The sequence below is a fragment of the Nyctereutes procyonoides genome, unplaced genomic scaffold (genome assembly GCF_905146905.1).
Source record: "Nyctereutes procyonoides isolate TBG_1078 unplaced genomic scaffold, NYPRO_anot_genome, whole genome shotgun sequence".
NCBI lineage: Eukaryota > Metazoa > Chordata > Mammalia > Carnivora > Canidae > Nyctereutes > Nyctereutes procyonoides.
In genome coordinates this window covers 21,042,254-21,066,988 of record NW_026575049.1, presented here as the reverse complement: position 1 = coordinate 21,066,988, position 24,735 = coordinate 21,042,254, and the positions used below count along the sequence as shown (strand labels likewise).

The following is a 24,735-nucleotide window of genomic DNA, read 5'->3' as shown; positions in this document are numbered from 1 at the left end:
TTCCTGCCTGAGGGCACTGCTGGAGCAGACGCTGGGCGGGGCAGGGGCCGGGTGAGCAGGGTGGGGGCTCAGGGCAGGGTCCAGGTGAGCAGGGTGCAGATGGGCTGCAGGAAATGAAGAGGATGAGGAGGGACTCTGAAGGCCACACCAAGGAATGAACTTCTAGCTTCCGGGGCCACAGGACCCCGTGAGCTCTGACCACAGACAGCAGCACTGGGTTTACAACCAGGGCAGCCTTGGGGAGGGGGCGGCAGGTTGGGGGAGATGGTCCTGGTGCTAAAGCTCAGCTCGTGAGCAAAGTGTGGGCAGGCCACGCAGAAAGAGGGAGGCAGGCCTGGCGGGCGCCGCTTGCTCCCCTAGACCCGCTCCAGAGAGGAAGCACCTGCCCAAAGCCACCTCTGGGCTGTCAGGCTGTCTCAGGGCAGGAGAGCCAAGTGCAGAGCCAGGGCCCTGGAGGTCAAGGCCAGGCGTGAGCCACCAGGGCCCAGCTCAGAGGAGGCCTAGCCTCCAGCGCCGCGGAACAAGCAGGCGAGCGAGAAGCGGACGGATGGGTGGTCGTCTCCCACAGGCGGCCCCTGCCCGCTGCCTGCCTCCTGGAGCACCGCGGGCAGGCGAGTCTGGAGAAGGAGCATCCCTGGCAAAGGTGGAAAGGCAGGGCGGCGCCTGGCATGCCGGGGGCGGGGGAGCAGCTCGGGGCAGGGCGGCCAGAGCCGAGGGGGGTGGGTGCCCGGGTGGGAATGAGCCACTTGGGGGGTGGAGGCTCCCGGGGATGCTCCTGAAATCTTAGCCTCAGAGGCGGAGCCCAGGGCGGGGGGTCAGGTGGGCCCCCAGGCAGGCTGGGCGGTGTGGGCTCCACGCCTCGGGCAGGGCCCCTCGGAGGATGTGCCGGGCGGCCCTGGGAGGCCGGGGCCGGGGTTGAACCATGGCCAAGAGGTAAGTACAGTCTGGGCACCGGGGCCATGGCATTCTTGGAGCTCCTTCCTCATTCCTGGCCCGTGGGAGTAGCTGGACCCCGGCGTCCCGCTGCAGCCACCACCGCGGATTTGCTTACCGTCTCGCAGGGAACCGGGGCCTCCTGCCAAATGGCCCAACCCAGGCCTGGGCCCCACAGGCCCCACTAACCACCAAGTGCTGGCCCAGGCCACCTCCTGCTCTCAGAGAGGGAAACTGAGGCCAGATATTTGGTAGGGCCACCCCAGATTTTGTCCAGGCCTGAGTGTAAGACGGGATGGGCCTGGACTCCAACGTCAGGACTTTTTGCATCCGTCTCCCCATCTCCACACCCTACAGGGACACATCCTCCTCCAAAAGCCCACCTGGTGGCCCCTCCAGCAGGATCTGGGTCCGGGGCCAGGCTCCGTGGGTGCCCCGGCGGGCACAGTGTGGACAGGGGCTTGTTTGATCAGCACCCGATGCCAGGCTGCCGGGACAGCGGGCAGTGGCCAAACCGGCCCCGCCACATGCCTTCCGGCCCTCAGCAGGAATGCCATTCATCCTCCTGTGCTCACACGGTTACCACAAGTGCGGAGGGCTGGTGGCACCCGGGCCTCTAGGGAGAAGCAGCAAGGCCTGATGGACAGCCGGAGGCTGCCCGGCTCCCAGGGGCCTCGGGCTGCCTTCCCACGCCTGGAGAGGGCCAGGGGCACCCCAAGGGGGGCACCTGGGCAAAAGCCCACCAGACCCACAGGGATCTGGAGACCAGCTGGGGTCAGAAGCAGAAGAGAGACACAGAAGGTGACGGATGGGACCAGAGCCTCCTGGCTGCGGGTCCTCCCCGCCAAGGCCCTGTTCTCCTAAGAACAGGCCCCACCCAGCCCCATGAGCTGGCTCTGGCACCACAGCCATGGCCTCCTGTCCCCATGCCCTGAGCCCAGCCTGTCCAGAGAGCCCTCAGGGTGTGCGTCCAGCCACCACCAGTGGCCCTTGCTGGGTGTGGTGGCCCTAAAGGTGCCTGGACACTTGTATGACTCAAGGCATCACTTGGGACCTGGGCGAGGTGTGAGGACGGAGGTCCATGCGCATGGTGCCTGCATAGCCTGCAGGAGGTAGGGAAGGCAGGGGGCTGGGGGGCCAAGGGGGCTTGGGGCTCAGGGCTCGTCCTCACTGCACAGCACCAACATCCCCACCCCCAGAGGGAAGAACCGCAGGGGCGTCGCGCAGGCTCCACACACACTCGCTTCTGATTCCAGCTTTATTGGAGCCGGGCACTCCCCTCCAGGGAAGGCGGGACACAGCGCATCGGAAACCCCCCAGCTCTCCCGGGGTGGGAGCGCTCCAGGGACACGCAGTGTCCCGACCGCCGCCGGCCCACCCGGGCAGCGCTGACCCCCCCTTCGCCCAAGGGAAGAAGGAGGAGGGTCTCGGCGGAGGCGCCTGGACAGTGCGCTTGATTCGATGGCATCAGGGGCCCCAAGAGTCCGTTTCAAGCAGAAGGAGGAGCCTGGCTCGGGGGACCGCACGGGGCTGTCCCCTCCCTCCAGTACCCAGTGTAGGTCACAATAATTTAAAAGACACGATAGACACTTCAACGCTATATAACAATATAAGTTAACCAGGTTCCTTAGCAGAGGGTACCGGGCCTGTGGACTCGGGAGTGTCCGGGGACCCGGGGACGCGGGGCCGGGGGCGGGACCTTCACGGTGGCCTGGAAGTGCCTGGAACAGCAGCTGGTGGAGCATCCTGGCATCATCGGGGGCACGCGGGGTAGATGCCAGGGCCAGGGCCCAGATGGTATCACTCACCCCAGGCTAAAGTCTAGCCCACCTGGCTTGTCAGCTGCCTGAGGACACATTTCCACAGGTTTCTGCAAGAAAATACCCGAAATGCAGGGCGGGGTGGGAGGGGCCCACAAGCAGTGGAAGGCACACCAGAAGCCGGTGGCACATCATCCTTGCTGGCAAGTCACCTCCTTATGCCTCAGACTCCCCAAGGGAGGGTGGGGATGTTCTCAGGGGGGTGGTGTTCACCTGGGGGAGGTGCCTGGGGGGCAGACACCTGCTGGGACAGCAGGCGGGGCCCTGGCCGAGTGACACCCTGGATCCAGCCTTCTCAGCACTAGAGTCAGGGCCAAAGGAACAGGCCTGGACAGGGAGGCCACTAGAGAAACCCCGGCAGGCGCCTCTGGGGGTGCAGGCTCCCCGTGCAGCTGGCAGCAGGGGAGGAGGGGCACAGCCAGATTCTTCAAAACATGGGCACAGTCTCACACCACCATGGGTGTCCCCAGAGCATGTCTTCCAGGGTCAGGAGCCCTGGCCAGGAGGTCAGGATGTCTGAGCCAAGGCAGGAGCCTCTGCTCATAACTTCGGGGTCTCTGGCTGAATCTCGAGCCATCCCAGGCCTTGGTGCGGGTGGACACCCACCCCTGAGCCGCCCCCACTGACAGCCCACTGTCAGCACAGAGCTGTCCTAGGGCTCTGGCTGGCTCCGGGCTGGGAGTGGGCTCTGTAAACTGAGGGCACCAGGCTGGCGGGGGTGCGGGGAGGGTGACAGCCTTAGGAGACAGGGCACTCCTGGAACCTGACGTGGGTGACATTTGGATTTGATAGGGTTTTCAGAAAGAAGAGTCCCTGTCCATGGCTCTCCTCGGAGGCCCTCTCAGGGGCAGGGCCAGAGGGTGCTGTGCACAGGGCTGCTCCCTCGGGTCAGACGCAGGGACAGGAAGCAGAGGACCACGGGGTGCACTAACACGGAGTACAGTCAGGACTGGCTATGCCTTAGTGCTAAGAATTATTTTCCGATACTAAGAGAACATAAATAAACCTTGTCAACATCCTCCCAGACCACCCGAGTCCCGGCGGCTGCCACGGCCGGAGAAACAGTCCCGCGTGGGGTCGGCTGGCTTGGCATTTCCAGGTCCCTCGGGCCGTTGGTGCCACCAGGTGGGGGATGGGGATGCTCGGAGTCTCGCCACTTGGCTTTCCAGGAGGGTTCACTTCCCCGGAGAAAAGAACAGAACTCACTGGGCCCCAAAGGACAGCAGTGCCATCGGCGTCGCCCTCTCGGCTGGCCGGGTCTCGGGGACAGCTCTGCCTGGGGAAGCGACGATGAGAAAGAAGGGTGGGAGGGAGCCCCGGGGGGCGGGGGGCCAGCGAGGGGGCACCCTGAGCGGTGTGCCGAGCCGAGCAGGGCGCTCACTTGCAGGTGAAGACCTCGGTGCGCTCGCTGCAGGTGTTACACTTGACGAAGCAGCACCAGTGGAACTTGCAGTTGCACTGCCACACCTTGGTGTACTGGTGCGTGTTGTAGCCTCGGCCGCAGCACATGGTGTCACAGCCATCCGCGCCCGGCGACGTGCGGTTGCACAGGCGGCCCTGCGTGCCCACGCTGCCCGTGGCCGCGTCCTCCTCGCAGTAGTTGGGCGACTTCTCGATGTACACCAGGTCCGTCTCCATGGGCTTCTGGTAGCTGCGCAGCTGCTTGATGCGCAGGAAGGTGGGCTGCCGCAGGCGGCTGGCCCGCACCACCTCCACCTGCACCGCCGCGTTGTACTTCTCCTTGAGCATGTGGCCCACCTCGCGGAACTTGGGCAGCGTGGTCCAGCACGTCTTGGTGGTGCACGAGCCTGACACGCCATGGCACTTGCACTCCAGCTTCATGCGCTCCTCCAGGACCTGCGGGCGGCAGGGTTCAGGGTGTGCAGACCCCCATCTCCCACCTGGATGCCCCACTCCCATCCCTCCAGGACCTGCGGGCAGCAGGGTTCAGGGTGTGCAGACCCCCCATCTGGGTGCCCCACCCCTACCTCTCCAGGACCTGCAGGGACAGGGCAGGAGCTCAGGGTGCCTGGGCGGCCCCCACCTGCCCTAGCCTCCACCTGGCCCGGAGCTGGCTCCCCGACTTCCAGCTGCCAGGCCACACTGAGTGCCTCCCCTTCCTGAGCCTCCGTCTCCTCCGTGTAACAAGGCTGCTGACCACAGGTCCCTACTGCAGAGGACCCTGTGAGGGTCCGGTGAGAATGTCCAGAACTTGGCAGATCACAGCACATGTTTACCAAACCTGGTTCACTAAATTCTCAGAACCCTTCCCGTCGATGCACTGAAGGGGAGGCTGAGGCTGGGGAGCCCCGGCGTGCTGCAGCTCACAGGGCAGCACATGGCGAAGCTGGTGCTGCACCAGCCAGGTGGGGAGGAGGGGCCGGACGGTGATCCAGGCCTGGCAACAGTGGGTGCTTACTAATTGCAGATCTCCTCCTCTCCATATCTGTACCCCCTGCCCTCGTGCCTGGGGTGGGGCCTGGCATGTAGCTGGTGCTTAATAAATGGCTCTTCAGTGAAACCCTGGGGTTTGCACGGAGCTCTGTGCGTGTCTGCAGAAGGACAGAGGGGGTGGACGAGCAGGGGCTGAGGGCACGGGTCAGCGAGGCCCAGGTGTGCCACCTGCTGGGAAGCCGGCCCCCGACACTGTTGTTCTTTCTCCCCAGCTCCCCGAGGGCCCGCCATGGGTGCAGCCGAGTGTTTTCCTTGGGCCTCCCTCCATGCTCCCGGAAGGCCGATTCCCAGAGCCAGCCCTGACCCCAGGTACTCATTTACCTGGATCGAAAGAGCCCTGCCAGCCAGTCTGATTAAAGATGGGGAATCATTAGCTGCCGCCCCACGGCTGCGGAAGGGCCATTTGTCAGCTGTCCGGGCTCCGCTGGCCTCACTTGGGGTGTCCAGCCCTGGGGGATCTCGGCCACCCCCTGCCCCCTGGGCCAGAACCCCAGCTCAGCCCGGACTAGCAGCCCCACAATGAATGAATGGATGAAGAGTGAATGAATGAAAGGAACCTCCCCCTGGCCGCGTGGGGCTCTGGTCCTCAGCAAGGACCTCGGGGACCCACAGCCTAGCACGGGGAACAGAAGGGGAAGCCCATGCACACCAGCAAGTGTGGGGGCCCTGGGGGTCGCCCCTGCCATGGGATGGGGGCTTCCTGGAAGAGGGGTGCCTGCATGGGGTGTGGATGGAGAAGGTGGAGTTCATGAGGCAGAGAGGAGGGTGTTCCCGGAGGGTCCAGGGCAAGCAAGGTCTGCAGAGGACAGGTGCAGCCCACCTGAGCATCATGTGGGTGCTGGTGGGCTCAGTCGGGTGTCCTGGATGTGGGGGCTGGCTGGGATTCTCTGCTCCAGCGTCCTGTAGGTGATGTCCTGGGGCAGGTGGGGAGACCCGGGAGGCTGGGATGGGGATGGGGAGGAGGAGGGGGAGGCTGGTGGCCCACCAGGGGAGGGCCGAGCTGGGGAGGGCCCCAGCACCCCTAGGAAGGAACATTCCGAGCTGGAATTACAGGGGTGTCTGGGTGGGGAGCATGGACCAGAAGCCCACTCTGGGGTGGGGGGGTCTAGGTGAAGGGTGGGGCCTCCCTCCAAGGGAAAGCCTCCTGCCGCTCTCCCCGCAGTCCTGTCCATCAGGGTCAGACCTCTCTTGCTCCTCCCTCCCCCGTACCCCACGTTCATTTTGCTTCACCCTCCCCCATCGCCAGCAAGACCCTCCCCCACCAACAGCCCCTTCAGGAAGCTTCTCTCGCCCCGGCCACACTGCCTGCCTTGCCCACCCCTCAGGCCGAGAGCTAACCAGAGGGATGCCCCTCTCAGAGTCCCCACGTGGGGACAGAGCACCCTACCCCAGGCTGCTGGCTCAGACGGGCCATGATGGCCTGAGACCCGCCTGGGCTGTCCAGGCCGGGTGGTCCCCGCGCCCCCACCACCTGCCTCCTGCCCACCCACCCAGGCACAACCAGACCCCGCACAGCCAGGCCCGGGACAGCCGGCAGGTGAAGCCGATTGGGCAGCTGTCTGCAGAGCAAGGAGCCGCATCCTCGCTTGGCTGGGTCCCCCTGGGCCTGAGCCTCTCCTGGGAAGTGATCACAGGATTCAAGAATGTGCCGTTTCCGTCTCCAGCGCCCTCGAGATAAGAGTGACAGCAATGGTGGCGCCAGCCCTGCTGCCCCAGGAGACCACCTGGGAGGGTGCAGAGTGACCCGGCCTCGCCCAGAGGAGTGGGGCCTTCGTTTCCCCCCGACCCAGGTCGTGTGGGGGTGGGATGGGGCCTCCAGGGAAAGGCCAACCTGGCGTTCTTTCTGGAATAAGAACGTGGTCCGTGCCCTGAGAACAGTGCTCAGTTGCCGGCCAGGCTGGGGGGTCACGGCATCCTGGCACCCACAGAGGGCACTTCACACCCCACTCGGGCAGCAGCCTCGGGCCACGGAGGGTGGTGGTGCACACCCTGTGCCATGGCCCGCCTCACACCCTTATTTCTGGGTGGTAGCCTGGCCCTCCATGGGTGTGTGGGGCCCTGGGGGGTGAGGCCCACGCTGGCTCAACCCTCTCACCCCGGCCGCAGTGTGAGATGGGAGTGGGCATCAGGTGAAGCACCCGGGCCGTGGGGGCCCAGGGGGCCAGCGGCTTCTTAGCTGAGGACTTTGCACAAGTGACCCCTCCTCGGACCCTGGGTGCTCACTGGGACAATGGGGATGATGTGCTCCCTAGGGCAGGACCAGGCTGGAGACTAGATATCAGGTGGGGCCTGTGCCCACCTGACGGGGGTCCTGCCCTAGCTCCCGATGCTCGGGGCCCACATCAGCGACGGTTTGAGACCTCCATCCCCCGCAAGAGGAGCCCAGAGCCATGTCAACCACAGCCCAGGCCTTCCCAGCTGGGCAGGCTCCTGCCTTACGGGGTTGGTCCATAGGAAGATCTGCTCAGACGTCGTCTCCTTCCGTGCCTGCTGCTCTCGCCCCTCCACTCAGGCCCACACAGCAGGACAGCAGCTCCGTAAAGGCCACGCTGCCCACAGCAGGGCTGGCCAGCAAGGCCAAGGCCTCGATCTCTCAGAAGCCGGTGTGAGCGGGTCTCCTGCTCAGCCCATCTGACCCTGGCCCACCGGGCATGTGGTGGGCTGAACAGTGTCTCCCCATTCGGAACCTCAGGATGTGACCTCATCTGAAAATAGGTCTTTGCAGGAGTATCTGAGGCTCGAGATGAGGTCATCCTGGGCCCCAGGGTGTCCTAACCCCAAGGACACATGTCCTTGTGAGGAACAGAGGAGAAATCACTCAGAAGTGGAGACCTTGTACAGGTGGAGGCAGACAGGATGCTGAGGCCACACACAAGCCGGGGAGCCCCTGGAGCCCCCATGAGGCCGGCAGGGTGCTTCCCTGGAGCATCAGAGGGAGCCCGGCCCTGCTGACACCTGGATCTAGGGCTTCTGGCCCCAGAGCTATGAGAATAAATCTCTGGGGCTTTGAGCCATCCAGGCTGTGAGACTTCCTGTGGCACCAGGGGGCTGGCTTCCCACTCAACTTACTGAACTCTGGGATCCTGGAGGGGCAGGGGGGCCTGGACCAACTATGATAGGGACCAGGGCTCCCAGCACCCAGGTGCCTGGTGAGGATCTGGACTCAGTTCTTCCAGAAACCTCAAAAGCCGGGCCCTCCAGCCCACACCAACCACCATGATCAGTGCCTTTGGGGGCAGAAGGACCCCTGCCCCCCAGGGTCACTGCTGCCACCACCAGTGGTCCCTGCCAAGGCCTCAGGCCACATGTGTGCCCCAGGACTCTGGGGGGACAGCGGGGGGCTGTTGGAGGACAGGGGGTGGGGGGGTGCAAGGTACATCACTATGCACATGAGCGAGGAGGCTCGGAATGGGCCTCGCAGACAGGGGCAGTGCCAGCACCAGAATCCCATCCTCAGACCCGGGTACAGCCCTTCCCTACAGCCCCCTGCCCTGATGGGCCCTGACCCCCTCCCCGGCTGCTCCCCTACTCGCTATCTCACTTTACAGCGTCTCGGTTCAAAACTTGACGTGCTACACTGTATGTTGGCAAATCGAACTTAAATAAAAACAAATGTAAAAAATAAATTAATTTTTAAAAAAAGAAACGCCCACGTGCTGATCCTGCTACACTCAGGCCCCCCAGCCCTCAAGCCGCTAGCGAGCGTCACTGCCTCGGGGACCTGCCATGACACCTGTCGCCCAGAGGCCCATCCAGCGCGCCAGCCTCCCCGCCTGCCCACCCACCCTGAGCTGGGCCAGAGGCCTCCCTGCACGACACATGTGACCTGAGGCCCTGCCCACAGCCCTGCCCCTGCTGCGCTGGTCCCCCCGCCGCTCACAGGGTCCCTCCCCACATCTCTGTTGCCCACGGGACGCTCCCCCACCAATGCCTCCAGGAGCTCAGGCCTCTGGGGGCCTCTCCTGTGAAAGGGAGACCGTGAGCCCCACCCCCCCGGGACCTCAGCCGCCACAGAGGCTCAAAGGCAGTGGTTCCGTCCAGGGCCTCGGCGCACCTCCTCCTCCAGGGAGCCTTCCCCACACCTCTGGGGAAATGAGCCTCGCCTACACGCGGTGTGTGAGCCCCTTGGAGGCTGCGTCAGGCCTTCCTTTACTCGTCCGCCATCCACTCCTTCCTTCGGCAAGAGTTTAATAACCACTGACTGCTCTGCATCCAGAGGATGAAGTCGATGCCCTGGCCTGGCGTTCAAGGCCCGCTCAGGGCCAGCCTGTGCGGACCCCTTAAGCAGCCCGCCCCGGCTCCAAGGGCCGACTCCCTCGGCCTGTGCTCCTGTCGGCGCCCGCTCATCCTTCGAGGCTCTGCGCCGACAGCAGCACCCCAGAACCCCTGCTCCCTCCCTGGGGTCTCCAGCCCCCGCCCATCATGGGTGCGGCCCAGCAGGTGCTCCCACCGGGGCTCCCAGCCCAGCCAACACCTGGTACAACCCGGGCCCCAGGAGCATTTGTCGAGTGACCGAGTGAGCATCTGGTGGCCTCGGCTTGGGTCCCCGGGGCAGAGGGCAGGCAGGAGTGTCCCCCGCCTGCAGAGACCCACAGGCCCTGGGGTCGTGGGCGCGGCCCCCGGGCTGGGGAGCCAGGCCCGGAGAGGCGTTCCGCTCGGCTGGCGCCCTATCTCGGGCCATCTTGCCGCCACGGCGGCCGCGCCTCCCCGCCCAGTATCTGGGGCCCTCATCTCCCCGAGGCGGGGCTGGGCTCGCCCCGACATCTGCCCCAGTGCGGCGCTGCCCCACCCCCCAGGGGACGCTGGCTGCTCCTTGGGAACCCCCCGGCCGGCACTTCCCACCCCACTGAGAATACCCCTTCCTCCAGTCCATCAGCGCACTCGGAGCCAGAGGCCGCCTCCTCCAGGAAGCTTTCCGGGCCTGCTGGTACAACCCGTCTGCTCCCAGGGCGGGGACACGTGGCCCCGGGGGCCTTCCCCACACCCCACACCCGCTCTTGGTCTCAGCCCTGCGGCCCAGCTTCTGGGGGCCGCGTGCGTGTCACCTCCCTGCTCCCAGCCTCTGGAGTGGGAAGGGTCAGGCCAGGTCCTAGGGCTGCCGGGAGCGTCAGAGGGACACCGTGCCCAGCGCCCCCACACATCTCTGGGGTCCAGGCCCCCAGGGAGCCCTGGGAGAGGCTCCAGGCGGGGAGAGAGCCCAGGCCAGGCCACCCCCCCACCACGCCCTGCGCCCCGCGTCCTGCGGCCCGCATCCCGCGCCCCGCGCCCCGCGCCCACCCTACCTTCCTGCCGGCCTCGTTGTTGTGCAGGTTCATGAGGCGCCGCGCGTTCTTCTTGATCTCACGGGCGTCCACGAAGCGCCGGGAGAAGTCGATGCCGTAGCGCACGTCGGCGGAGCAGCCACCCCACTTCCAGCCCTCGGCCTGGTTGTAGTAGCCTTGCTTCTCGCGGTCACAGCCGCAGTTGCTCAGGTTACCCTGGCTGCAAGCGGCCGTCACGGCGTGGGCCACCCCGGCCGCGGTGATGGCATAGGTGAAGGCCGCCTCGCGGCTCCCTGCGGGGCAGAGGGGGCGCCGTCAGGCCCTGTGGTGGGACCCCGGCCTCGCCGCTGGCCCTCCCTGAGCCGCTGGCGCCCCAACGCGGGGCCCACGGATGCGGATGCTGGCCGATGGGCAGCGGTGAGGACGCTGCCTGCTGTGTACAGAGGGCGCTCACCGCACACGGCTGGAGAGGCGCAGTGCCCCCAACCCTGGGAGGGGGCAGGTGGGTGTGTGCCCTGTTCCTCCCACCCCTTGCCCCTCTGCCCTCTGCTCCCCTGCCCCTTACTTTACTCCCCCCGCCCTCTGCCCCCAGCCCCCAGCCCCCTGCTCCTCTGCCCCCTGCCCCCCTGTCCTCTGCCCCCCTGACTCCTGCTCCCTTGCCCCTGCCAGCCTCCGGGCACTGCCCCGCGGGAACAGCCTCTTGTGCTCATCTCCGCAGGGCACTCACCCACCTGCCCTGAATCAGCAGAACCAGCAGAACCCACGCCGCTCAGAACACCCCAACTCCAGGCTCTTTGCTGCGGCCTCCCAGTGTCTGACCACCACCCACTGTCACCCTGTCATCACCAGGCCCCAGCTGTCACGGAAGGTGACATTAGGCCTTAGGAGAGGGGGTTTCACGGTCCCTGCACTCTGCACACACACCTCATGTCCTCCTCTCCTCCAGCACCCCTGCCCAGTGCAGAGGCCCCCCCGCCAGCTGCCTAGAGACTTGGGCACTAGTCCTCCCCGGCTCCCTCATGCTCCATCCCCAGCCAGGGGGTGCAGAGCACAGGTGGGCACCTGAGCTGGGGAGGGAAGGCCCTCAGTCCCCCGCCCAGCTGCCTTTCCCTCCCTCTCTTCCCATCCTCTGCTCCCAACAGCCACCCTTCCCTTCTGGTGCTGCTCCTGCGCTCCTGGGGGGTCTCGTGGTCTTCATAATGGAACTTCCTTCCCTTCCCAAATCCTACGAGCTTCCAAGTCTGGTTCAATGCCTCCTCTTCCAGGCAGGCTTTGCAGACTGCCAACCCTGGCTGGCCCCCTCCCTCAGTCACAGATCTGACTCTTGCTGCGAGTGATGCTGCCCACCCCAATACCCCGCTGCTCAGCCCTCCTGGCTCCATGGGGGCCCCTGGCCTCCTAGGTGGATGGGTCCAGGGCTGATTCTCCTGGGCACCCCCTCACCCCAGCCTGGCCTCTCTTGCCCACAATCCCCGAGGTTCCTGGCAGGCCACAGTCAGGTCTGAGTGGTCCTCAGCAGGTGGCACTGTGGGCATGGAGCTCAGTGATGTCCCTGTGATGGGACAGACCCCACACCTGTGACCTGGAGGCCCCAACACGCCGCCCAGTGTGGCTGGCTGCTGTCCCTGTTACTGGGGCTAGAGTGATCGCCCCAGACTGAGAGAGGGCTGAAGGTCAAACCATATCCCTTCCATGAGCATCCATGAGGCACCACCTGCATGCCTGCTGGGAGTGGCCTTAGTGTATGCTCTGGGGTCCACTTGCTCACCTGCCAGTCTGCTGGGGGAACTCACCCACAACCTCCCGTTCCACTGGGGGGCTCTCCCTCTGTCCCTGGGGGGCTCTCCCTCCTGGACTGAGGACCAGGGTAGGACTTGCTGGTCTCGGAGGCCAGTGTAGAGGAGGCTTTGGTTGACCTCCGCCGCCAGGAAAGGCCCCAGCCTCCTGGAAACGTCCCTCCTCTGACAAGAGCTCAGGGAGTCTGGTGTCAGGCGTTCCTTCTGCCCCAGCAAGACCGGGCTCTGCAAAGGACACAGGCCGCCATGGCCTCCTGCCCAGCCTCGCCTCCTCTCTGGGCCCTGCCCGCACCTGCCCCCTGCCCCGCCTGGGGTCAGTGCACAGCCACCCGGCACCTGCCAGCCGATGGCCTGGGGCTCAGCTCTGGGAGAAACCTCTCAGGTACAGTTGCCCCTTGGGGAGGGGGCACCAACCTCTGCACGGTCGGGCCGGTTGGGGGCTTCCAGGCAGACATAGGGTTAAAGACAGGGACAATCTGGGGCTCGTCCTCCCCAGCTCTAGATTAGGCCAAGGCGATCTGAAGGGAAGGGCTTCGGGCTATAGAGCTCCCTGCTGTTGGTGTTGCTCAAGCCCAGCGGGGCCTGCCAACACGGGCGCATGAGGCATACAGGCCAGGAGGGCATGCGGTCAACTATGTCGGGGGATCCAGGAAAGGAGGTGACCACAGGGCTCTGCGAGAAGGGGCGCAGGGGCCATGGAACCTCAAAGGATGTCCCCAGCTGCCTCTAGGAGGGGGCTAGTCAGGGAAGGCTTTCTGGAAGGGATGACACCTTAAGTAAAGTGAGTCTTCACAGGAAGTTAGAGTTAACTCCCTGGGAGTGTGTATGAGTGCGTGTGTGGTGTATGTGAGCATGTGTGCATGTGGCATGTGTATGGGGACTGTCCACATGGCGTGTGGCTGTGGGCAGTGGGTGCGTGCCCTCCTGGCGGTGGGCATGGCAGGAGCAAAGGTGCAGGTGTGAAACAGTTTGCTGATCTGGTTCCAGAGCGATGAGCTCGAGAGTAATAAGGAAAGAGGCCGCCGAGATCTGGGGGTCAGGGTCAGTGTCGTGGGCGGCCAGAGACATCCCCTGAAGGAGATGGTACTTTCTGTCCAGCGTGGCCTCTCTGCAGCGAAGCGACTTTGGGCAGAAGAGACAGGAGAAGAGAGGCGAACAGGCGCCCCTGGGGAGGAGATGCGCATTTGGACAACCTGTGGACCTTGGGGCTCAGCGACCCGCTGGCAGGTGGATGCGGGCCTCACAGAGGGCAGGTCACAAGCTTGGGGCCCAAGAGGTGGGGTGGAAACCTCAAAGGTTGTGCAATCACACCAAGAGGCCTGGCCAATGGAGCCACAAGTCCTAAGACCCACAGCTAGGACGCTGTGGGCGTTCCCTCCGAGGCGCTGGACCTGCCACCCAACCTGCCTCTGCCCCAAACTCCCACGTCCTGCTGTCCCGAAGCCCCCGGGCAGGCAGGCAGGGAGGCACAGTGCCCCCGCCCGTGCGCTAGGAGGATGTTTCTCGAAAGCCGCCCTTGCACCCTCTGTGCGAGTTCCTGGCGTCCCCCGGCTTGTACGCATGCCCGGCACAGACTCCGGGTTACTCATCAGTTACTCACAGGGCTGCCACTCCTACTAATTCCTTTTTTATTTGGTTTTAATGAGCCAAACCCTCTCTCTCGCCGTGAAGACAAAGGCGGAGGTGATCGGGGAGCCAGGGGTAGTTTGCCGAGAATCACGGAAGGTGACGTTAGGCCTTAGGACAGGGGGTTTCACGGTCCCTGCACTCTCCACACACACCTCATGTCCTTCACACGACAGCCCCCTGGGGTGGGGGCCACTGAGCCCTTCTGCAGACCTGGATGCAGGCTCGCAGCCTGTGCCGGTTTGGGGGCCTGGGGACCGTCCCCTCCCACAGTCCTGCCTGGGGCCTCCTGGCCAGCCCCAGGGGCGCCGCCTGGCATCCTCCTCCAGAGGAGAACAAGTGGGCGCTGGGTTTAGGAAAAGCCCCTCCAACCTGTGGTCCTTGCTCAGCGACCGCTGGTGGTTCCAAGCCTCTGAGGTGACCTCAAGCCCCCTGAAGCCTGGCCCCACCCATCCCCACTTACCCCACCCCCTGCAGCCTAGCTGGGCCAGGCCCCCCCAGGGGGCAGATACAGCTGCCCACAGCACACGCCACTGTGCCTGAGTGCAGGAGGCCCCCCTGAGGTGGACGCTGGCCCGCCGCTACCCGGAACACCTGCCCAGGTCCACGTGTCTACACCACCCCGCGCTCTGGACGCAGCAGGGACGCACCTGCTCCCGGGAGCCCCGTCAGCGTGAGGCACCCTCCTCTGGCCGCTTGCCAGGCCCTTGCCCTCAGGCTGTAGGTGTGGTGGGCAGGACCCATGTCTGATTACTTTGCGTGCCCCCCACATTGTCCGCAAGTCCCGCACTCAGACAGGTCAGGGGCTGGGCGCTTTACACGCTTTGCCTCCTTTATCTCCACAGCCATCCTCTGAAATCAGTCCAGTCGCTCAGACCATCTCAAGGAGGGGAACACGGAGCCAGCCTCAAGGCGGGAAGTGCTTTGCTCCAGGTGACAGGGGCAGCGGCCATCAGAGCTCAGCAGCTGCTTCAGGTGTGTCTGGTGATGGGGAGCCGGGTAGAGGCTGCACGGGTGGTCTCTGGGTCCAGCAGGTGTCCTGGAGGGGTGCCCCTTAGTCCCGGGAGGCCCAGAGGCCCCTCCTGAGATCCAGAGCCCACGTCTGCATGGATCTGCACCCTCGGACACTGGAGCCAGCAGCAGTATCCAGCAGGATCCCTGGAAAATTCTAGGAGCAAGCAGGCCTCACATTGGCTACCCCCCACCCCTTGCCTCGTAGCCTCATGAGTCCCGGGCGGGGGGGCGGGGGAGGCGGGTCTCTGCACACGCCGGCCCTGAGACAGGCTGCTTTTCTTTCCATTTCCTTGCTCGGCAGGTCAAGGCGAGAACCAGAAGCCCTGCGAGGCCCAAAGTTCCAACAAAGCAGAGAGAATAGCGGGACACCCAGGGTGAGACAGGCAGGAGAGCCGTACCTGCTGTGTGGCTCCGGGCAAGTCACACACCCTCTCTGAGCCTGTGTCCCCCTCTGTAAAGCCCAGGGCTTCCAGGACAGGCCTGGACATCACTCCACTCCGTCCCAGAGCCTGTCAGCCCTGCCCAGCTTCCCCCTCCATGCATATTCTAGAAAAATCCAAAATATCTAGAGCAGTAGAACCTTCAGAAACCACTGCCTTGTGGGTAAACTGAGGCACCGGGCCACCACCACCCCCTCGGGGACCACCCAGCACTATTCTTTCTTTTGTATGGGTTGTTCAAAGTCAGGCCCCCATGGACCCTGCTGGGGACCAGGCTCAGAGAGGGGGGAGATGCAGCTCCCCACCCGCTTCATGCCCTCACAATGCCAGCCATGCCTTGACGCCCAGGGTGAGGGGCCTGCCCAGGACAGCAGGACTTAGACCACCCTGTCAGCCCCTCGCCTGACCCACGGGAGGACACTCGGGGCCAGGCGGATCTCTAGGAGCAGCTCCTGGAGGGGACAGACGTGCCTCCTGAGCAGAGCGGGGCAGACCTGAGCTCCGGCGCCCTCCCGAGGCAGAGCTGAGGGCCGAGCCACCCCCGCCCCCAGGCCGCAGATGTTCCCCTCTGTCCACTCAAAGCTGCTGCCACTTCGGGGTGTGGCGTTCCATGTTTAGAAGGCCGTAACTGAGCTCAGGGTGACCTGATTAACTGCAGGTCTGGGAGGGAGGGTGTGGACGGCACTGGGATCACTCTTGGAACGCGAGCCGAGACTCTGGGCCCCCCCCCAAGCTGAGGACCATCCAGCGCCGTCCTCTCTGTCCCCACCTGGGAGCAGCTCACACTCCCAGAGAAGAGGTCAGAGCCTGACACCTCAAGTTCACGTCTAGACCCCCAAACAGGCCAGTTGGGAGACCTCGGATCAGTCAAGGGGCCCTTCGTGCCTCGGTCTCCCGACCTGCCAAATGAAGATAATGCTCAGATACAGCCAAGTGGCCGTGCCAGAGGGCTCCGGGGACAGGCCTGCCCCCCACAAGTGATACGCCACACCAGGATCTCCATGGGTGTACCTCTGCCCACCTGCACACATGTGTGGCCCCGGGCGTACACCTGGGCTTGCACACCACCATAGCTCCCGTGAGTGTGAGCGAGTGCGTGCCTCCGCGCATGTCCCGTGCTTGTGGCCAACACCGCTCAGTTCCCTCCCCTTGCCCCTCTGCCAACCTGTACCGGCCCCCCCTTAAATACGGCATTCTCTATAACTCAATAATAAAAAGGCAAATAACCGATGAAAAATGGGCCGAGGATGCAAAAAGACGTTCCTCCGGACGGTAAACAAACACCAGTAAGCTCACGGAAGATGCTCAACATCACGAGCCATCAAGGACCCACAGTGAGATGTCACTCCACCCCCAACTGGGGTGGGGATGAAATAAGACAGACGACAATAGTGTCAGCGCGGACACAGGGACACCTGAACCCTCATGCGCTGCCGGGGTCGGGGCCCCGGGGGGTGACAGATGACAAATGCCATAGCCCCTGTGGAAACACATAGGCAGCTCCTCAAAGGGTTAATCATAGAATCACTACAGGACTCAGAAACCCCCCACAGGGTGCAGCCCTGAGGGAAATGAACAGGTGTGTCCACGCAGAAACTTCTACGTAACTACGCTCCAGCGTCCATCAGCAACGAACAGATAACCAAGAGGTGGGCTGACCCCCAAACGGAGGAACCCCCAGCCATGGAAGGGACTCAAACACGGACACACGCTGTAGCACGGAGTGAAAGACGCCAGTCGCCAAAGGCCATCTGGTGTAGGATCCCACTGGCGTGAAGTTTCCAGAACAGGTCCATCCCTCGGGGACAGGAAGCAGATTAGTGTTGCCAAAGGCTGGGGGCTTGGAAGATGATAGCCGAGGGGCGCAGGGTTTCTTTTTGGGGTGATGAAAACGTTCTAAAACTGAAGGCGACGATGGGTATGCAATTCCATCAAGAGACTAGAAACCACGGAATCGGACACTGACACTGATGAATTGTGGGGTACATGGATTGTGGTCCCACAAGCTGTCAGGAAGACACACAGCCCTTAGTGGTTTTTAGGGGTTGCACATGACCTGTCCTCTATTTAGACACTCACAGTTAGGATGCTGGGCTCAGAGGAGGCAGGTGACTGGCCCAAGGTCACACTGCAGGCCAGCCATGGAGCTGGGATCTGAGCCAGGACCCCAGAGTCACACTCAGACTGTTCCCCACCAGCCAGACGGGGAAGGCGCACTGTCCTGCCTCCCATCCCGGCTGGCCGGCGTCAGCCCCTGCCCTCCTCTGTGTTACCGTCTGGCCCCAACACCGAGCACAGCCTGCCCTCCTGGCCAAACCCCCAGAGCCCCAGGGGTGAGGCCCCAGCTCAGGGCTGAGCACCCAGCCGGGGCACCAGCGGCTGGGAGGGGGTCCCCCCGAGAGCATAGGCAGCAGGCCGCAGTCAAAACCAGGGAGGGTCAGCAGGACAGGTGACTGAAGCGGGCCAGGGAGGGGGAGACCCCTCATGATGAGAGACACGAGCCATGCACAGGTGCAGGGAACGGTGTGTGGGCAGAGGGCACTGCCATGCTAAGGCCTCCAGGAGGGAACGGGATGGGCATGAGCGGTCGGACCCCCCAGACAGGGTCAAACATGAAGTGGGCCCCACTGCATTGACTTGGGGAGCCCATGGGAGGGGGCTGGACTTTAAGAAGAGGAGGACAGGGGACATTGAAAAGTCCCCTCCTCTGACTGTGGGTGGCACAGTGAGCACAGGGCACCAGGATCTGGGTAAGAAACACAGGTGGCCTGCCAGGTGGAGGTGAGGACGGCTGGGCTTGGGACGCAGTCTTGAGGCTGGAAGCAACGAGATCAACAGTTGGGCTGGGTTAGGGGTTCAGGGAAAGACGTGTCCGGAAGTCTCCCGACGTGGGGCCTGGGCAGCTGGCGGGTCGTCACTGGGAGAGTGGGGCAGAGGACCAGGTTTGGGGGAACTCGGGAGCTGCCTCAGAACCACAGGCTGGGGGGCCCCAGGGTACAGGAGAAGGGAGGCCGGGGAAGCTGGGCGCCCAAGGGGGATGTTCATCACCATCACAGGGGCCAACCCAGATGGAACCAGGGCTCCTGGGTGACCCTCCCTGGCCCCTCACTCCCCTGAGCCTCAGTGTCCCCCATAACATGTGAGGCCAGTGCAGTGGGTTCCAAACATCTTTAGCAGGGAGCTTTGGATCTCCCTGAGAAGCAGGTCAGAACAGGGGCGCCGGGCTGAGGTCCAGCAGGGACATGGGATGAAGGCCTGAGGCCTGGCCAGTGGGACGCTGCCGGCTGGTGAGTGCATCTGAGCCCCCACTCCTGCCCCATGCAGCCCCCAGCCCCTCCCAAGCTCAGAAGTAGGTGCGAGAGTACCACCCCCCACACTCAGCACTGAGTGGAGAGACTGAGGTGAGGGAGGCCAGGAGACACCCCAGGCCACGCAGGTGTCACCCAGGCAAGCAGGTGCAGTGCCCACATCTGGGTTTTAGGGGGCACGGGAGCTGGGGGCAGAGGCTCAGGGACCCAGGGTGGGGCCAGCAAGCCGCCAGGGGCATGTAACTCCCCGCCTGAGCTGTACCCCAGCACACACGCGGCTCAGGCTTGGGGGCTCCAGCGCCAGGAGGGACGACAGGGGCCAGGCAGCCTCAGAGACGCTGCTAAGCCGGGCAAGGTCCCAAATCCCTATTTGTGGTGATGAGGAGTCAGAAGCCCAGAGTCCCGGCCCGCCAGCCCCCTCCCCCTGCTCCAGCCTGGCCTGTGGTTCCCCTGGGGGCCTGGCCTGGACCACTGGGGTCCGATGCAGGTTCTGCCCTGTGACAGGTGGGCAGGCTGCCCCCCAACACACCTGTGTCTGCACCTGTCTGGGGTGGGGGGTAGTGAAGTGCCCTCCTCGCAGGGGCCCATGCACATGAGTGAGTTAGCACAGGGGGGCAGCTCGCAGCAGGGGCTCCAAGCACGTGGGCGGCTCTCACCCCCCATCTCAGAACCGGCTGAGACCCTGGGCTTGGCACAGGTGCACGTGGGTGCGCCAAGGCTGACTGGGTGCTCTGGGCGTGCCTGTGTGTGTGTGTGTGTGTGTGTGTTGTCCTCTGTCCCTCTGTCTGTCCCTCTTTCTTGAGTTCTCTGCCTCCCTTTCCCGCTGTCCCCATCTGTCTCTCTGCCTCTCCTCCGCCCGCCCTGCCCCAGCCCCCACCCCAGCTCACCTGTGGCTGAGTCAGTGTCTCCACACTAAGCTCTTTCCTGCTCTTGTCATAAACACAGCACTAGAAAAAGCCACGCCAGGTCCGAACACGCCGGCACCCCCGAACGCCTGAGGCCTTTGTTCTGACCCAGTGAGGCCCTCACAGGCCACGCAGCGGGGCTCCCGGTGGGCCGTGCTCCCCTGGGGCACAGGGTCACCAGGCCCAGAGTGCGCAGAGCCTGGCTTAGGGCCACACGGTGAGGGGCAGCATGAGCCTGAGCCTCAGGCTCTGTGTCCCCAGCTGGGATGGACTTCCAGGAGCTTTCCCCCGTCCCCGGAACTCTGGGGAGCCTGGAAAAGCCTCTCCTGCAGCCCTGGCTTCTGGCAGCCCCTCTTGTTGGGGAGGTCAGTCTCCCACAGCCCGCCCTCGTGAATGTGCCCTTGTCCTGGCTCGTGGCAAATCAGCAACTGCTTGTGTGGGAACCTGGTGGCATCAGAACCCTTCATCCCCCAGATGATCCTATGGCCTCCAGGCACCGGAGTCCTGCCGGGACACAGTGCTGGACTGCTGGGTTCAAATCCCTAGGCCCTAGCAGTCTGTGACCTTGGGGGGGTCATCAGCCCCCCACACCCACCCCCGAGCCTCTGTCTCCCACCTATGGTGCACGGACAGCAGAACCTGGATGAGCTCTATGGAAGGGTGCGCCCGCAGCTGGCCTTCCGGGGGGCTGCAGCCACAGCAGAAAGGAACGATCCAGGGATCCCTGGGTGGCTCAGTGGTTTGGCGCCTGCCTTTGGCTCAGGCCGTGATCCTGGAGACCGGGGATAGAGTCCCACATTGGGCTCCCTGCATGGAGCCTGCTTCTCACTCTGCCTCTCTCTCTGTGTCTTTCATATGAATAAATAAATAAAATCTTTAAAATAAAAAAAAGAAAGAAAGAAAGGAACAATCCTCTCAGCAGGGAAGCAGGAGGAGTGGGGCTTGGAGACCAGCTGAGGTCGGCCAGGCATTGGCTCTCAGAGGCCAAGGGTGAAGGCCCACCCACACTCAGAGGCCCAGAGCCCAGAGCCCTGGAACCCTTGGGCAGAATCCCAGTGTGGGCGCTGAGGAAGTGGAGGATTTTCCTGCCCCCCATCCCCAGGAGAGACCCCACGTCCCGGCAGAGCCCTGGCCCCAGCCTCAGCCCCCGGTGCGGGAGGGCACGAGCCGGTGTCCAGGTCCCGTGTGCGACCAGGACACCCTGCGCACGAGGTTCCAAGAGCAGGGCTGGTGGCCTTCACTCCACCCGCCGGCGCCCGGCCCTCAGGACCCACATACAGCGGGCACTCAGTGCATGCAGGCCGAACACCAGGGAGCGCCAGGGCAGTCGCCCGTACACTCCAGCAGCTGCCCCAGGAAGCAGCCAGCGAAGGACCCTCTGCCCTCACCCTGCGCCGTCCCGCCAGAGCCAGAGTCAGATCTGGGTTCAAGGGTCCGCGCCCGGCCTGCCCAGGCTGACTCAAGAAGTCTCACGGGCGCCACGTGTGTCACTGAAGGGAACCAAGAATAACCAGGTGGACTTCATCTTCACGACATGGTTTATTTGCCCAATATGTCCAAACGGGACCCCTGCAGCATGTGCTCGTTGCGAAGATGATTTAAGAGAGATTTTGCTTGGACAAAAGACTTTGCCTTTGGACGGCTCCAGAGCCTGTTGCGTGTCTTACACTCACGGCGCATGTCAGCTTGCCCTCCTTCCCCCCGGGCACCAATGTCACATGTCACCTGAGCCTGGCTGGCAAAACCCCGGGCAAGGCGCCTCGGCACACGGCCGTCACGGAAGACCCCGGAGTCAGGCCTCCCCTCTGAGGTTCCTGCCTGAAGCCCCAAGACCTTCCCTCCTGTCTCAGACACTCGGAGGTAAGTCACTCTGCGCCCTCGGATTGTCCCAGAGCCCAGGGCCTTGGCCGAGCCCCTACCGCAAAGCAAGCCGCCAGCCCCAGGCAGCCACATGAGCCGGGATTAGGGGCGGCCCCTATGCCTGGTCATGTCTGAGGCTGCACATGATGGGCGGGACTCGGTGTTCCATGGCAGCTTAGGGAGGGTGGGGGGTGCTGGCGTGCACAGAGCTGTACCCCCTGTGCCCGTGCCAGTGGGTCCCACAGGGCTCAGGGCCCGGGCAGGGGGTGGGGCAGCAGCTGGAGGGTGCCAGCGTTCTAGGGAAGTCCCTCTCCTGCTCAGAACCTTCCCCATCTTCCGCGGGGCCCTCGGGGTCGCTGCACCCCAGCTCCGCCCCTGCTCTGGGCCCAGATCTCCCGGCCCTCTGGTGCAGCCTCCTGCAGTTCCTGGAAAGTACCATCCGCTTTCTGGCCTCTGGGACTTGGCCTTGCTGTTCCCTCTGTCTGGAACCCCCTTCCCTGTGCTCACCCCAGGCTGGTCTGGGTCACTCTGATTCTCTCTCGGGTCTCAGCTTACATATATCACCCTGTCAGGGGAGCCCTTCCCACAGTCCCGACTCGAATACGGTGCCTGTAAGAAACGCTCTGCTTTGCTTGGGGTCATGGGGGAACCAGGCTTTTAACAAGTATCCCTGGAATACAACTGCACCACCCAACTCTCATGTCGTGCCCCTGCCCGCCCCAGGGCAGAAGACAGCTGAGCTGGGGACACATTCACCCTCCCTCCCCAAGCTCACTGCCAGCTAACAGGAGAGACGGGCCAGGAGGAACCTGGCTCCAAGCAGCCCTCGCTAAATGAGGAAATAGGCTCCAGGGTGGGCTCCAGAGGATGGAGGCCACCAGACATGAGGTGACACTGTGTGGGGGGTCCTGACTCCCCGAAGGGAGCTGGACAACTAGCACCTGGAGGGGGTGGCGCCTCAGAGCAAAGCCAGTGCAGCAGCATCATAAGAAAGATCTAGCTCATCTGGAGTAGTGAGCTCCTCGTCCCTGGAGGTATGCAAGCAACAGCACCAGGTGCTGGAAAAGGGGATGGAACTTTGCACGGGGGTTCGTTTGCCCATTGAAAGGTTTTCCCGTCAGTTCTCAAGATTTAGGCATGGCCCAAGGTCACAGGCAAGGCCTAAAGGGGGCCGTCCCCACCTACCCAGGCCATCCCCCCACTTGGGGCCAATCATTAATTGGCACCGCTTGAGTGGCCGCTCCCACGAGTGCCCCCGGCTGCTTGCCAGCTCATGGCCCATCTCCCGTCTCGTGCCCGGGGCAGCCGCATGCCTCTGCCACGGCCTGGCTTTGCCACTTGGCCCCACTTCCTGCTCACGATTCCCAGCGCCGAGTTCTAGGAGGAGCAGGTGCCCGCTGAGACCACCCTCCTGGCTCAAATGGGGGCCAGGCCGGGGCCAGGGAGGGCAGGAGGCCTCAGCCAGGTGGCAGGAAGCCCCCCGGGGGCAAAGCAGAGGCAGGTGCCCAGCTGGCCTGGGGCTGAGAGACCCTGAGGACGGAGCACCAGGACGAGCCCGGCCGCGGTGGGCAGGAGGAGCCAGCGAGGGCGCAGGGGCTCAGGGGGTCTTCTCCAGGGAAATCAGACGCGAATAAGCAGAGCCGAGGGGAGGGCCTCCCAGGGCTACAGGCGGCGGGGACAAAGTCCCGGAGGAGAAAAGGGGCAGCTTGCTCTGGGAAGAGGGTGTCAGCCAGGCAGAAGCCCTGGTTCCCAGAAGGGATGAAGAGGGGCCGGGGTGATGTACGGCAGGGATTACTCAGGCTCCAGGCTGAGGAGCTCCCTTTATCCTGGAGCAATAGGGGAGCTGCTGCAGGTCCTGGAGGGAGGGAGGGAGTGACACGGCCTGGCCAAGGCTGGAGGGGAGGCAGCTGCCAGGGAAGGGCCAGAGAGGCAGGTCCTGCGTGGCCGTGGGGCAGGGTGGAGGGAGGGACGGGAACATCGACACCAGGCTTCTGCTGAGATGACAGGTGCTCAGGTCTGGGGGGGAAGGTCAGGGATGGCAGATTCCAGCAACAAGATGCTGAGCATGTTGAGTCAGAGGTTCCCACGGGCCAACCTCACTGAGCGTCCCCGGGGAGCGGCCACACTGGGTGTGGCCCCATGGAGAGCAGACTGGGGCTAGGGCTCAGGGCTCAGAGGAGCAGCTAGGCAGATAAGAGGAAGAGGGGATGGGTCGGCCATATGAGGGTCACTGACGGCCGGGTCAGGGGCTGTGGGAGCAGGAAGGTGAGGGGTGGGGATGTTGGGTGCCGACGGTTCCGCTAGAAGGTTTGCCTCTGAAATGTTCGTGGAGGTGAGAGGAGGCGCCTTGGGTGGGCTCCCAGGAAGCGGAGCCTGAAAGCAGTGCAGAGCACCCCCCAGCCTCACCCCTGCATCAGTGCCTCCTTGGTCGTGGCTGACCCTCCCCGTGGGCCAAGTTGCAGACTCCCCAGGCCCCTCCCTGCTGGGCTAATGTCCAGAAGGAACAGCGGTGAGCTGTTATCTGGGACCCAGGGGCTCCCCAACGGTCAGTGCAGGTAATCTGGGTGGGCCCTGATAGGGTCCACTACAGGGGGGGCAGGTCATCGGCGGGACCAATGCCACTCCTCTCAGGCTCTTTATTGGCATTTATTGTGCACCACTGGTGACCCCCTGCCTGGGACCTGACCCTGAGAAGAGGCTCAGAGTGGCCATGTCTCCCTCACTGCCTGTGTCTTGTGGTCCCGAAGCCATGGGACCCTCTGTCAAGCCACGGGACCATCTCCACTGCCCGTCTCTCTACACAGGGAGGAAGCAAGGACTAACAGACATGATGGCAGATGGGGATCTGGATCTGAACCCAAGCTCCACCGTGTGCAAACCCTGTGGCCGCAGGTGACCTTGCAATGCAGCTGCACCGTGGGGGTGCTCACTGCTGCCCCCAGAGCCCAGAGTCTCGGGGGTGAGAGGCCAGGCAGGCAAGCGGACACCTGGCACGAAGCAGGCCCCGGTGCCGACGCCCTCCCGACTGCGGAGGACGGAGGACGGGGCGGGCAGCCCCACCCTCTCCAGCTGGCACCTGCAGGGAGGGAGCTGCACTTGGGTGGTGGGGCCCCAGGGAGGGGGCGGTGCCACCCTCCCGCCTGTGCCAGGTGCCACCCACAGCCTGCTCACCGCAAAGGGGCCCTGGGGGCTTTCCCCTGCGCCACCCCCAGCCTTATGCCAGACGTTCCAAACCTCTCAGAGCTTGGCTCTGGCCTGGGTCCCGGCAGCTGTGGCTCCTCAGCCCACTGGAATCGGAAGGACGTGTTGTGCCTACAG

General features: G+C 64.1%; 1 protein-coding gene across 2 annotated transcripts in view; it reads right to left on the bottom strand.

The window, feature by feature from the left end:
• Nucleotides 1–2,177: 2,177 nt before the first annotated feature.
• WNT7B (Wnt family member 7B) overlaps nt 2,178–24,735 on the bottom strand; it is a 49,560-nt gene continuing 27,002 nt past the window's right edge. For both annotated transcript variants that reach the window (XM_055329078.1, XM_055329076.1), the window contains exons 3-4: nt 10,490–10,761; nt 2,178–4,610 (exon numbers count right to left, since the gene is read on the bottom strand). In XM_055329078.1, the coding sequence (XP_055185053.1) occupies nt 4,131–4,610; nt 10,490–10,761 (752 nt within the window). In that variant the 3' untranslated portion in view covers nt 2,178–4,130. The remainder of the gene's footprint in view (nt 4,611–10,489; nt 10,762–24,735) is intronic.